The sequence below is a fragment of the Nymphaea colorata genome, chromosome 1, assembly GCF_008831285.2.
Source record: "Nymphaea colorata isolate Beijing-Zhang1983 chromosome 1, ASM883128v2, whole genome shotgun sequence".
Lineage (NCBI taxonomy): Eukaryota > Viridiplantae > Streptophyta > Magnoliopsida > Nymphaeales > Nymphaeaceae > Nymphaea > Nymphaea colorata.
Window position 1 is genome coordinate 36,629,937 of NC_045138.2, and position 15,058 is coordinate 36,644,994.

General features: G+C 39.0%; 1 protein-coding gene across 1 annotated transcript; it reads left to right on the forward strand.

Annotated features, from left to right (window-relative positions):
• Positions 1-13,343: 13,343 nt before the first annotated feature.
• On the forward strand, positions 13,344-13,898 carry LOC116246563 (cytochrome c6, chloroplastic-like; the record flags this gene model as incomplete). Its single annotated transcript, XM_031618415.1, has 4 exons — positions 13,344-13,373; positions 13,492-13,523; positions 13,610-13,673; positions 13,758-13,898. Coding segments are annotated over 4 exons (267 nt in total), but the record flags the coding sequence as incomplete, so codon positions are not given.
• Positions 13,899-15,058: the final 1,160 nt, after the last annotated feature.

Sequence of the window (15,058 nt, forward strand, 5' to 3'; positions counted from 1 at the left end):
GAACAAGTCAAGCTCTTACAACATAATATGACCGGATTAATAAGCCAAGCATGTCTTGGCCAATTCGAAAAAATTTCATTTCTTCAAACCTAAGTACAGAAAATGAGCTACCTAGATTCTTGTGAGTCAAAACTCAGGCTATCCCCATGTTTCAAAAGCTTGGAAAGTAGAGCCAGCTGAATTTTGATCAAGTTTTTTAGTTAAGAAAATTCCCAAATACTCAAGCAACTGAAACACATGTTTCACTAACTCCGTTGTATAAATGGATTTAAAATTGTGTCAATTTTTTACTTAAGTTTTGATGAAATGCTTGAATTTATATGATTTTGACAAACTTTTGGTATAGGTTTTCATTAGACCTAGCCATGTTGGTCATCTTCTTTGAGCATTGCGCCTTAGGCTAAGGCCAATTTTTTCAATGTCGATTGAACTTGGACCAGCCTCTGGTTTGTGGTTGGTAAAATTCATAGGGGCATTTGCTTACTAGATTTAACATCTAAGGTCATATGAGATCTTTAGATCCAAGAACAAGAATATGAATTCTTCTGTTTGAAACATGCATCGATGACATCATTAATCTGTATTTTTTGCATTTTAAACTTCGTACATGGACTCTACTTGACATTTATGAACTTGAGCGATATTGATGATCTTAAATTTATGATTCTCAAATTTGCAGATTGCCAAAACTCTGAACTGAAAATCAGCCCTACAAAAACAACCAATCTCTTGGATCCAAGATTCAAGATGATTAAATACACCCATAAATCTTCTCAACCTATTAAAAGGCAAACTACATTTTAACCTTAGAGAAAAGGAGTTCTGAACTCATGGCATCCTGGGGCCATGGCGCCATGCTCACGCAGACGTTTAGCTAGGACTGTGGGCGTCCTGATGAGCTTATGAGATTCAAAAGCTGTCTCATCAAATTCATTGATGAGCAACAATTGTTTTTTTTCCTGGACGGCGACATCAACCTTTTAATTTCTTAGCAGTAGCGAAAAAGGTTTTTGTGGGCAGTTGCCGCCAGCTTCAAGTGTTTCATGAATTTGAAAAGAGTAAGTGCTCTCTCATCTAGCTTGCCATAGTTTAATAGAAACCCAAGAAACTAAAAGCGATTCAATCAATTGTCACTCGTTCAAAGCAAGCGTGTCAAGAGTTGAGTATATAAACCTCTTGAACTTTCTGATATCTTGTAGCTTGCTTCGCCAATCTGGCCTACCTAGTCGAGGAAAAGAAGCCAATAACCATAGGCGCCTGGGTATGCAACATGACATCGAAGATAGGACCATCTGTCATATAGATACATAATGGAAGGGGGTCAATAAACCAGCCCAGACGGCCACCTCCATCAGGAGGCAGCAGGCAAGTGCCAAGCTACCAAGCAAGGAGAGACGGCCATGAGTGGAGGAGTAGGGAGCGGTACTTGGAGTTGATGGATGGTGGTGTACTTTACGTGGTGTTTAAACTATTTATATGGGGAAAGAAGATGGCCACAGGCTGGAATTATGAGCTTGGGATACAGAGCTGGTAAAAGCAAGACTGGTTCAAGCAGCGGCTGATGGTGCCATCTTCTATCTCCCTCTGCATTTTCTGTGTTCTTCGAGGGGAGGGGGGTGGGGGAGAAAGAGAGAAACAGAGGAAAATAAAGGAAAAGAGAGAGAGAAACAAGGGGTTTCTCTTCCTCGGTCTGGAAGAAGGGAGGAGGCTTGGGGTTTTGGCTTAGTGGCGAATTGTATGGGAGCTCTCCCCCTTATGTAGGGAAGCGACAACCACCTGAGTCAATTACATGATATTTATAACTTCTCCTTCTCGAGGCCGTCTCTCATTCCCTGGCTTCTACGTTGCTCCCAAAAAACAAGCACCTTATCACAATGATCGCCACGTATGAAGATGGGACAATTTCATAATTATATACACCCAAATAAACATGCTGAGTCAAATGTAAGCGTTCAAACGTGAAGCCTTGTTTTATGAATACTTTCACTTGGCCTTGTTTTATGAATACTTTCACTTGTCTTTGATAACGTGGAAAGATTTTTCTTGTTGATGAATTTACTAGAACAGCCTCACGCTTTCTGTGGAATGACACCAAGCTACCGTGATTATGGTTTGGACGTGAGGACGCTCCGCCCTTCAAATAAACGTGCAAACCATAATCACGGCAGCTTGTGCTCCAAATTTAGTGGAGGTGTCATTCCACAGAAAGCGTGAGGCTGTTCGTTCTAGTAAATTCATCAACAAGAAAAATCTTTCCACGTTATCAAAATACGGCAGAAGTGGGGCGGATTTCTTTTCTCCCACTGGTACGAGACAAGTGAAAGCATTCATAAAACAAGGCTTCACGTTTGAACGCTTAGATTTGACTCAGCATGTTTATTTGGGTGCGCATAATTATGAAATTTCCCGTCTTCATGCGTATGCGTGGCGATCACTGTGATAAGGTGCTTGTTTTTTGGGAGCAAGGTAGAAGCGAGGGAATGAGAGACGGCCTCGGGAAGGAGAAGTTATAAATATCATGTAATTGACTCAGGTGGTTGTCGCTTCCCCATAGAAGGGAGCTCAACCCCAAGCCTCCACTTTCTTCCAAACCGAGAAAGAGAAATGTGGTAAAGTCACATTTCTTCCAGTAGATGTCAGCATAATTCTTGCGTCATCTTATTCGGAAGTGCATCCTTCTCGCTCTGAATGCTAGCGGAATCGGCCAAGTCAGCTAGAGCTCCGTGCATTCGCATCCCTGAGTCGTATCAGGCAACAGTGAGGGAGCACACACTATGAACCACAAGAAATCTTGTCATAAACCGACGATGAGAAAATGGGCGACAGTGTGACACCCCAAAAGAGAAAATGAATAAGAAAATGGAAAGAACATGTTCCATATAAAAATATTACTCAACGGTTCCGTCGTGCTATTTGTCCAGAAAAAGATATATATGAAAAGACGTATGAAGCAAGAGCAGAGGATACGTTAACCGAGAGCAGTCATGAAAGTGCAGGCGAACAAGAGAGGCACCTCTCTTCGGGTGGGACGTCAACGACGAGCCTTCTAATCGTGATGAGAACACACCAAGTCCTGTAAAGATCAGGTTATGAGATGTGCATGTGCAACGGTGTTCAAGCGGCACAGAGCAAGAGAGAGCAAGATGAAGATGAAGAAGAAAGAGAATGATGTTATTGGCAGCGGCTGACAGTATGGCCTTTTCCAACGCTAAAGCCACAAAAGGGTAAGGGCAACCTTGATTATCCTTTTAGGATAGGAGTCGCTGCTTATAATGTTATTGGCAACGTCATTGTGGCAAGACCAAATAGTGATGTTTGTTGTAGTTATATACAATGCCATGGATGAGATGGTGAAAGGCGAAGATCCATGAGACTTACATGGACGAAAATTGGGCAAAAGAACAAAACGCCATTAATATACTGAACATGATGTTTGAAAGCAGTTGGGTGAGGAATCTCTGCCTCCAATGCGAACCGGAAGGGATCCGTCTCTGCGATTGCCATGCAGACGTGAAAGCATCTGCGTGAACTGTTCGAAGACTGAAATCAAGCCGAAGCCATGAATATATGAGAGAGAGAGAGAGAGAGTCCAACTTCACTTACAAGTGATAAAAGATTTATAGAGCGACAGATGGGCAAGACCTCAAGGGTCCAACTACTCTCTCGTTCTTTCTCTGAACTCTCGCACCGGATGCTGGCAACATCAACGACTGCTGGTCCTTTTCACGTACAAATCTCTTTCAACCAACTTGTTTACGATTGAGATATATATAAAATCGTATACAAAGTGACGGATCCCTTTCTCTCTCTCTCTCTCTCTCTCATGCACAATGGCATCAGATTATGTAACAGCCAATTTCTCTATTGTTATTATTATTGTTGTTGCTACTATTATATTATATTACAGATGTCGGCCTGCTTTATGGTGCAGGTGGTTGGTCAATTTGGAACCGTTAAATGACGTTAGCATATCACAGCTCGTGAGGAAGCCAGACAATCATATAATTTTGCAAATAGATTTTCGACAGTCCAATTACAATGCATTCCACTTGCCTATGACAAATATACTGAAACCTATACTACTTGGGGTAAGATCCGTTCGTAGTGATCGTCCGTTTCAAGGAGCCGATCAGGATTATAGTAAAAAAAAAATTAACAAAACATAAAAATTATAAAATCTGATGAATCAATAAAAATCAACACACACATACACACGCATTCTCTCTTTCCCTCTCTCTAAATGATCCCAAGTCCCTCACATATATACCACAACAAAAAATAAGGCAGCAAAAATCCTCCCTCCCTCTCCCTCTCTACACAAAAAAATGACTAAAATCTACAAAACAATGCATATATGCACTTGCACCATCCCTAATGACCTCCATGAGTGGATGAGCAACGACACAGTATAGTAGGCGTTAGCGGAAAGGGGAGTAGGCAGGCCTGGGCCATAATCTTTTACCAGAGCTCTCTACCACTCCATTACACATACATACCCATAGACATATATATAAGGCAAATACATGGTGCTGTGTAAAGATTCTTCCAACCCATCGGGCTTATACACACGCAACCCCAGAATGGAGGAATCCACATTTTCTATAAAAGATAGATCTGGATTTATATATTTATATAGTAAATAAAGATTCCTTCACCCTCAAGTTACAAAATCCCAATCAACAACCCTTTCCTGTCCTGTCTGTTCACACGCTGACCCGGGTATCGGTATTTGAGTTTTTAGACATATTGATCGTTTTGTTATTTTTGTGAGGCACCATCAAAAGTGAAATTATAAGCTTCTAAAAAGAAATTTCAAAGAAGCAATCCGATTTGTTATACCTTAGGGTTCATCCCTCATAATGCGTTTGCTTGGAGCATCTCGCTAGTTAAGTCATCCAGATTCCCGAATTTTAGACGACGTTTAATATAAATTAACCTTCTCTTTTATGGATTTTTAGATGTTCATTTTATAACCAAATCTTTAATATTGTGGATGTTGATAATTAGTCCCAAAATAATGCAGGTTGTAATTCATTTAAATAAAATTTTAGATTTGTTGAATTATCATCTCTTACAGAAGAATCCTGTCTGAACATACATATATCCGGCTAAGCTCAACTAAACAGCAGCACAAGTTGAGCATTGTGCTGCGGCGTGCGCCTCAGGAATGCATGCTGATTTTTTTTTTTTAATTAAAAAGCTAAAAGAGAAGGCAAAATGATGGGTTTTCCTATCGAGCTTTACTGTTCAATAAAAAAGCCTGGGACAAACGGGTAGAAATTGGGTCTGTTTCATGCAAGAAAAAAAAAAGAACAAAAAAATTGCTTATAATCGCTGTAATCATCTGTTTGAAGCAGCCAATCAGGATTATGCTTTTACTTGGACTAACAGTACGGATGGGGATGCTAATGTGGTGACGGGAATTTCACTTTCAAGCTCAGAACCCTCCCGCCATCAACATGATCTGATTTCATTAGAATTTGAGAGATGCCACAGGTTCACAAGAGGCAAATCCCCATTTTGGTTTTATTGGAATTATATATATATATATATATATATATATATATATATATATATATATATATATATATATATATATATATAATTTAAATGTTATTTCATCCAAACCAGACTTTGGGCAGGCCCGACGCCAAATGGTAAGCAGTCTTTTACCAAGAATCTTCCTTCTGCTGAGACGACACCGAAACTTTTTTCATGAGACTGCTGTTTCTTTGTTGAGCGGAAAATGTCTTGCGAAATATACTGCAAATTCTTTGTTTGCTTTCTTTTGGAATATATTGCAAAACTTTTGTGTACTACATATATTTTCAAATTAAAGGTTTCAGGGCACTACTTATAAGATTTCTCCTCCAAAACAGGACCGCTCTGAAACTAAGAAACGGTTTTGAGAGGAATCAATTTTCATTGATCTGTTGCAGCGTTGAGCAAATGAAAGTTACAAGAGTCTCATCGCTATAATGTGATTGCAGGAAAAGAACTAATGCCAACTTGAGGTGCATTGTTCAAACGAGTGGGCTGTGACACATAATGCATTATACAATGTATTCCAGTTTGATCCATGGGAAAAACAATGTTGTTAACTTAAATGTGATAAGGCAAAACGATATGTTAAGCCGAGGCGATGCATACTAAGGTGAAGTGATGCGTAAACATCACGACCAAAATTTGGTTAATAATCTGCGAAACAATATCAATTCAAACTGGAATACATTGAAAAATACATTTTTTGTAAACAAATTCCAAAAATACACCAACTCTTGAGATATGGATACCTATTGACCAAAATACACCAATTCCTAAAATACACCAATTCAAAAGTGCACTTTTTTTTATAAAAGATTCTTAAAATCCGCTGATACCACCTTCTTGTTCTTTTTCTTGGGTGCATTGTATTTGCACACAAATCGATCTCTTTCTTCTAACTAACACTGGCGAAGCTGGTGGACAAAAAGTTAGAAAAATCGGCAAGGTTTGCCACACGAGATGATCACAATGACAAAGTTGCAGCATGCTATTATCCGAATATGATCAGATGTGCGCTCAACTGTTAATGACAGATACAGAGGTGACCTCTTAAGGGGTTAATGACAGACAGTGGCCAACTCTCCAATTCACCCGCTTTTGCCTTTCCTCTAAGATGGATCTCTTTTCCCGCTTTACCGACGTCTGGGTTTCGTGGATTCCTTTTTTTGTCAATCCAACACCTCCACATCCACTGATGAGAGAGTCTCTGCCGTGTGCCTGCCATTGCTGTCGGTGTGAACATCATTCGAGGATATAAGTTTACATTCGTGTTATATACGCTCCTTCTTTTTATTGTGTAGTTAGATATGCTGACCCTAGTTGTTAAACTTAATGAGGCGAACTTGGATGATTAGGTTATTGGGTAAGTGAGTTAACTCGTGGTGTTGACTTGTAACCAGGTTTTCTCAGTGATCTTAAATTTTCAAGCCAACTCGACAAGTTTGCCAATTATGCTCAACACCCATCAAGGAATTGGGGAGTGATCAATACCCGTCCCAGCCTAGGTCAGCTTGGGTCTTAGTCGGTCTAGGCACAGCCTTAGCTAACATGCTTTTCCTCTTTTATAGAGGTAAAAGAGGTTTGCACCCTCTTTTATAGAGTGTGGAAGGTGAGAACGGGAGGGTGGTGTGCCCTCTCCATCAGGTGCTGTCCACATGGAAGTGGGGCCCAAGCATGTGCAAAGTGGGCCCCAGATTTGTACCTGGCGCTCTGAAGAATGTTTGATCAAGTGGCAAAGGACAGCCCGGAGCCCTTTCCGCTTTGCATGCAATTTGGTGGAACTAATATAACAAATCTTGGATTTGAGAAGCATCAATAACTGTCAAGCCAAATTATGTTAAGAAATAAATAAGTAAATAAAATAAACCATTTAGATCGTGTGGGCAATCATACATTTAGGTTTCAACATGGATGAAAAATATCTAATCATTATATCATAATTCAAATTCACAATCCAAATCCGATTTTTAAATTCACATCCGAACCAGATACAAACTGCATTGATATATGTTCATAACTGATCTTCAAAATATATGGGCATTGAATATAGGATGTTTACTTAAAAATAGGTATGATCTGAATCTATAACTTGAAAATAACTTAAAAATTATTTTCGATCACAATCCAAAAACAACCGGATGTCGTTTCTTATATGTGAATCTGATCCAAATTCTTAATCAAACATCAATTTTTTTTCTGTATCCAATTTTTTTATGCTGTTCAGATATTGGATGTCAATGTAAATCATCTATTGACATCTCCATTTGTGAATGAGAGACGGCCTCGGGAAGGAGAAGTTATAAATATCATGCAATTGACTCAGGTGGTTGTCGCTTTCCTACATAAGGGGGAGTGGATTTATTTCTTGCGCCTGACTATTAAGTATGATTCATTTTGTAGTCACCCAAGAGTTTGGCCTTCATTTATAGGGAGTTTAGGAGGCCTTTTGCTTTATGCTTCATACTCAAGAAACGTCCACCAGCGCGAGTTTCTCTGTCTCACACATTGAGTGAAACTTTCCCTTCTTCGTTGTGAGCTTCTGGGAGAGCTGTCTCACGCCTCAGATACCAGCTTCCTTGCTTGTATATGCACACCATGTTGAAAGCTTCAATTCGAAGAGACAGTATCTCGACGATGAGGATGAGGGCAGGGGCAGAACAGATAACCAGCTTGGGGAGGAAGGTCGCTTGTTTATTGAAAGTTGAAACCTCCATAGGATACTTTGGTAATAGAATTCTTCAACCGCCCTACGCCCTACCTAATTTTTCTTGTCTAAGAGCAGCTTTTCTGATACCAATTAGGCTTCCATGAGCTGAAGGAAAGTACTTCTAGCTATAGGACAACTTTCCGTTCCTTCTCATGGAAGCCTAATTGGTATCAGAAAAGCTGCTCTCAGACAAGAAAAATGAGGTAGGGCGTAGGGCGGTTGAAGAATTCTATTACCAAAGTATCCTATGAAGGCTTCAACTTTCAATAAACAAGCGACCTTCCTCCCCAAGCTGGTTATCTCTTCTGGCCCTGCCCTCATCCTCATCGTCGGGAAACTGCCTCTTCGAATTGAAGTTTTCAACATGGTGTTCATATACAAGCAAGGAAGCTGGTATCTAAGGCGTGAGACAGCTCTCCCAGAAGTTCACAACGAAGAAGGCAAAGTTTCACTCAATGTGTGAGAGAGAAACTCGGCTGGTACAGGCCGACTAAACTCCTTATAAATGAAGGCCAATCTCTTCGGTGACCACAAAATGAATCATACTTAATAGTCGGGCGCAAGAAATAAATCCACTCCCCCTTATGTAGGGAAGCGACAACCACCTGAGTCAATTACATGATATTTATAACTTCTCCTCCCCGAGGCCGTCTCTCATTCACAAATAGAGATGTCAATAGATGATTTACATTCGACATCCAATATCTGAAAAGCGTAAAAAATTGGATATATAAAAAAAATTGATGTTTGATTAAGAATTTAGATCAAATTCAGATATAAGAAATGACATCCCCGTTGTATTCGGATTCTGATCGAAAATAATTTTCAAGTAATAGATTAAGATCATATCTATTTTTAAGTAAACAACCTACATTCAATGCCGATATATTTTGAAAGTCAGTTATTGACATATATCAATACAGTTTGTATTGGTTCGGATGTGAATTAAGAATCGGATTTGGATTGTGAATTTGAATTATGATATAATCATTAGACTTTTTTTCATTCATGTTGAAACCTAAATATGTGATTGCCCACATCATCTAAATGGTTTATTTTATTTACTTATTTATTTCTTAACATAATTTGGCTTGATACTTATTGATGCTTCCCAAATCCAAGATTTGTTATATTATTTCCACCAAATTGGATGCAAAGCGGAAAGGGCTCCGGACTGTCCTTTGCCACTTGATCAAACATTCTTCAGAACGCTAGGTACAAATCTGGAGCCCACTTTCCGTATGCTTGGGCCCCACTGCCATGTGGACAGCACCTGAGGGAGAGGGCCCACCACACTCCCATTCTCACCTTCCACACTCTACAAAAGAGGGTGCAAACCTCTTTTACCTCTATAAAAAAGGTAAAGCCTGTTAGCTAAGGCTGTGCCTAGCGCGACTAAGACCCAAGCTGACCCAGGCTAGGACGGGCATTGATCACTCCCCAATTCCTTGATGGGTGTTGAGCATAATTGGCAAAACTTGCCGAGTTGGGTTGAGAATTTAAAATCACTAAGAAAACCTGCTCACAAGTCAAGGTTGGCCCAGCTCATCACGAGTTAACTCGCTTACCCAATAACCTAATCATCTAAGTTCGACTCATTAAGTTTAACAACTACGCTCCGCATATCTAACTACACAGTAAAAAAGAAGGAGCGTATATAATATAAGACGAATGTGAATATGATTCCTTGGACAGCAATGGCAGGGACACAGAAGGGAAGCAGAGACTCTTTCATCAGTGGATGATGACATGTTGTAGAGGTGTTGGATTGACAAAAAAAGGAATCCACGAAACCCAGACGTCGGTAAAGCGGGAAAGGAGATCCATCGTAGAGGAAAAGCAAAAGCAGGTGAATGAATTGGAGAGTTGGCCACTGTCTGTCATTAACCCCTTACAAGCAAAAGGAAGGTCGAATCTTAATTTGTCGCTCCATTAGAATTTGTCACTTGTCAGTCGAGTTGCTTTCTATCTATCTAGTCCAACCACCACGGTTGCTTTCACTTTTTGACACTGAAGATGGTTCTCCATAAGAGATCTGCAACCACAACTCCATCGCTTATTGCGGATTCTGCCGATGTGGTTCGGGATGGCATCACTGTCCGCACTCACTTCCGTGCATTCTTCCACCTTCACTCTAATGCACTGCTGTGAGAGTGACTTGCACTAACGATACAAAGTGGAAACCAAGTTAGTTCAAAGAGATTTGTACGTAAAAAGGACCGGCAATCGCGAGTGATATTTTTACGTACAAATCTCTTTCCTGACGTTGGCCGCATGCAGCGTCCTGCCTGCCATCAAAGTGCGATCTTGGGATTCAGTATCCGACGTAGATGTTACAGAAAAAATTTAATAAAATATATAAATTATAAAATCAGATGAACCAATAAAAATCCACACATATACACACACTCTCTCTTTCCTTCTCTCTAAAGGGACACTAAGTCCGACACTAAGTCCCTGACATATATACCACAACAAAAAAATAAAGCAGCAAAAATCCTCCATGGGTCGTCTCTCTCTCTCTACTCACAAACAAATGCCTAAAAACACGATGCATATTATGAAAATTCAATCAGTTAAATGAAGAAAGCTTAATCAAACAGCCACAATAAAAAGAATTAATGCATGGGAAGCTTAAAACTTAGTTCAATCTATTAATGAACAAAACACAGCAAAACAGTATGGACATTTTATGGTGGATTGAGCTGTGGACGCCAGTGAATGAGACATAACCCTCTGTCTAGTAAGAGCTCTCAACCACCATACACTGACACACATACGCATATCGATAAAAATATATATAAGGCATTGGAGTCCTCCAACCATCTGACCACTACAAATACATGGAGCTGTGTGAAAATTTTTGCACCCATGGAGCCATCCGGCCTACTATACACGCAACCCGAGCCCGAGGATGGAGGAATCCATATTTTCTATAGAAGATGCAGATTCTTCTACACTCCGACTTAATATATACATAGAAAATAAAGATTCCTCCACCCTCAAGTTGCTTGTCTAAAAGGCCTCCTGTTGTAAAACAACATTTGAATAATTAATTTTAATAGATCTGATTTTTCTCTTTTATCCAACTGGCATGATATATATATATATATATATATATATATATATATATATATATATATATATATATATATATATATATATATATATATATATATATATAATTGGAATAAGCAAAAGGCCATTGACACCTGCCTTTACTCAAACTCTACAATGCAAGCAAGTTAATCTCCAATGGAGTTAGTGTCTGCCATGTTGATGGACAATCATTAATTCAATATTTTAATTATTTCAATGCAATAGCAATATCTACTATATGGGGTACCTTTGAAATTAATAGGTCTAAATAACTTAAAGGTAGCCAATCGTATGATGAACAAATATGGTAATTGTGCTTGTAATATTTGCGTTAATGACAGATATAGAGATGCACTCTTAAAGAGCGTTTTATGGCATGTAATATTTGTTCCATATAAAATTAAAAAAAAAGAAGACAATTTACCATCGATAAAAAATTTGGCCCATGATTTGCCCAGAATTTATTTCGTCTACATTAAGTCTTCAATACTATTATTTTCAATGTAAAGTTCCAGTTTCAGTTTTTTGGGAAAAAAAAAAGTCGTTGTTGTTTATAAGATGACGACGCTCTCTAAATATGTAATAGACCATCGTAATACATCAGTTCGACTAGTTAAGAGAAATTATTTTCCACCTTAATAAGTCTTGAAAACAAGGATGCTTATGGGCCGATGGATGCGACTATTGGAACAAGCAAAAGGACAATGACACTGTGCCTTTACTCAAACTCTACAATAGAAGCAAGTCAACCTCCATGGAGTTAGTGTCTGCCATATTGATGGACAATCATTAATTCAATATTAATTATTTCAATGCAATAGCAATATGGGTACCTTTGAAATTAGTAAGTCTAGATAATTTAAAGGTAGCCGATCGTATAATGAACAAATCTGCTAATTGTACTTGTAATATTTTCGTTAGTGTCAAAATAAAAAAAATTAAGAAAAATAAGGAAAACTACTGTGATCAACCTACAAAAAATGGCTTCATTGTTTATTGAATTGTTACTATCGAGTCATTGTATGCCGCATTAAACATCTCAGTTTTAGTTTTTCTCCCAAAGAATAAATCTCCATGTTGTAGAAAATCAGACCCTCAATCAAATCTGGCAGTAGGGGGGCCTACTGGCATGGGCCAACCCAATTAAGGAGACTAAAAAGAAGCTTCATTTACTAATCCGGTGGGGCCGACGGTTAGTTTGACATATTCCTGTAGGTGCTGCTATTCTTTTTGGCATGTGGAGATTTGATAGATCCCTTACTTCATGCCTACATCAAATTTTTGCCTTAGAGATGAGGTTGTTAAAGGTCTGGCTTCAATGGTCTGGTGGCTAGCGGCAGTGGTATTTAAAATTTCTATTACTCATTTGGGGCTCAAATTATTGCCTTACAGGTTCTGCTTGCTGGCAGGCAGTGGCATCGTAATATTCAGAAAAACTGAGCCATAGTATTGTAAAACTGAATTGAATCTGCCCATGTGAATCTAGTGACAGTGCCATTAACATTGAGATGGACGGTATCTATGTTTTGATCAGTTTCAGCACTATTTTTTTTCTTCTTTTTCTTAGCCTCTTCAACTTCCAAAATACTGCAGTCCACTACACTCTTGGAACTGCTCCAAATAAAGGACAAACGGTTAGTTAAACCCATGCCAGGTCAATCTATCACAAAATTGCGGCTCAAACAATCATCTCTATTATCATATGACTTCTCAATTTGAGTACTCACATGGCAGTGTTACCATGTTCAGCATCCCCAGCACCATGCTCTAGTACACTTTGATCTTGAGAATTAGAAGCATTGTTAGATGCATTATCAACAGGCATGTCAGGCCCAGATCCAGGATCCTCCTTCTTCATCCCTTTCTCATTTTTCTTCTTTGATTTCCTACTATTTTCAAGCCTTTTTAAATGAATCTCTTTTCCTGCTTGTGTTCACAGAGCATGGTGACAAAACCCAAATAAGTTTGTATACTTCATTGGACGTCATGATGCCATGATAGCGGTGGGAATATACTGCAACCTGTAAGTGGTTCTCAAAGCATCCAATCAATCTTGTTAATGAGTATTTTCTGATGCATACTTTGCCTTTCAGTTCTTGAATTCTCATGCTTGGAACCCCCGTTCTCTTGTATGCATGCAGGGTTCGACACTCTTCAATAATGATCTAGAGAGATAACAAATTAGCAGTTTACATTAGCATCATACTTTCTTGCTTTGTAGGCCAGCCGAGCAATTCATTTCGAATTTTATTATTCCAAGAATGGTGTGTCAACTGAAGAGAGCATATATGAAATCACATACTATGGAAAGGGAAGAATGTTGGTGACTACACTAACTGTTTGCTTTTACAGGTTTCTCTCTCTCTAGGGTGTGATATTTAAGTAAGGTTGTTGCTTTTCATTGCAGGGATTTGGTGAGAAATGCATGCCAAGAGGTCAGCGTACATTCATAGCTAGGCTGCAAAATGGTGAAATCAAACTCCTAGCCATGTTTGTGAAGTTGCAAGGTGACCAAGGATGGCCGAACATTGAAATTTATAAAGATTGATCTTTGTAGACAAAGGCATTTCTGTAGAAAGGATGGCTTCAAATATTGAATAATATACTATTTATACATCTGCTTGATATTGTCGAAAAACCGGAATCTTAGATGCACCACTTCTGGTTCAACATGGCGAACTGGTTTCAGCTTGCTTGTCAACGTTCTTCATTAATGAAAAAACAAGTTGTTTTCGGTCTTATTTTTTGGCTGTTTGAATAGTTGGCACATACAACTTAGTAAGGTCTGCAAGCTGGAGGATATGTGTCCTAGTTGTTTGAGCATTGTTGATGTAACAGCTGCAGTCGATTGACTTTCTTTCATCCTACTTCATGGTAAAGTTTCTTACTGTTTCAACCACTAACTCATTTTCTCTCCGTCACGCTCTCGCTCTCACTCTCACTCTCACTCTCACTCTCTCTCTCTTACATGAGAAGTGCAGAATGGTCAGTCAACTCTCATATGTGTGAAATATTTCTTGAAAAAAAATGCTAAATGTTTTTAGTCTACGATTCACCATCCTATTGAAGTTGCCCTCAAGAAAGCTGCAACATGTAGTTGTGGTCTGTTCGAACACAGGATAAAATAGATAGTTCTGAACACAACATAAACAAACACTAGACATGACTGACCGAATAGACAGAACTAACCATAGAAGACACAAACATCAGACATAATGGACAGATCGAACATGACAAAAACAAATGTCAAACAGGACGGACAGAACAGACACACATGAAACAAACATCGGACAAGAACAACGTAGTGTTCTGTTCCTAAAATCATCAAACGATGGACAATGAATATCATTGTCCATGAGGACATGACTGTAGTGTAATGGACGGGACGTCCTGTCTATCCTCTCCCAATGGACGGCAATCAAACGACCTCTTAGTGTGCACTTGTAAGGAGATGAGCTCCTTATATTTGTGGGAATATTTGCAACAAGCGAAAGTTTGGGGAGGCTAAATGCCTTATTTGTTTTCCTTTTTCTCTAGACCAAATCTAAAGTTTGTCATATATTTGTTATATTACTTCGGGGCGTTTGGGAGAGGTGAGCCTGATCAATGTGGTTAATCACCACAGAAGCGAAGAGAGCAACAAAGGAACTTGGCTGCGATTCAAATTGCGTCCAAACAAAAACATAAAATCAGAACCCCCAAATCAAA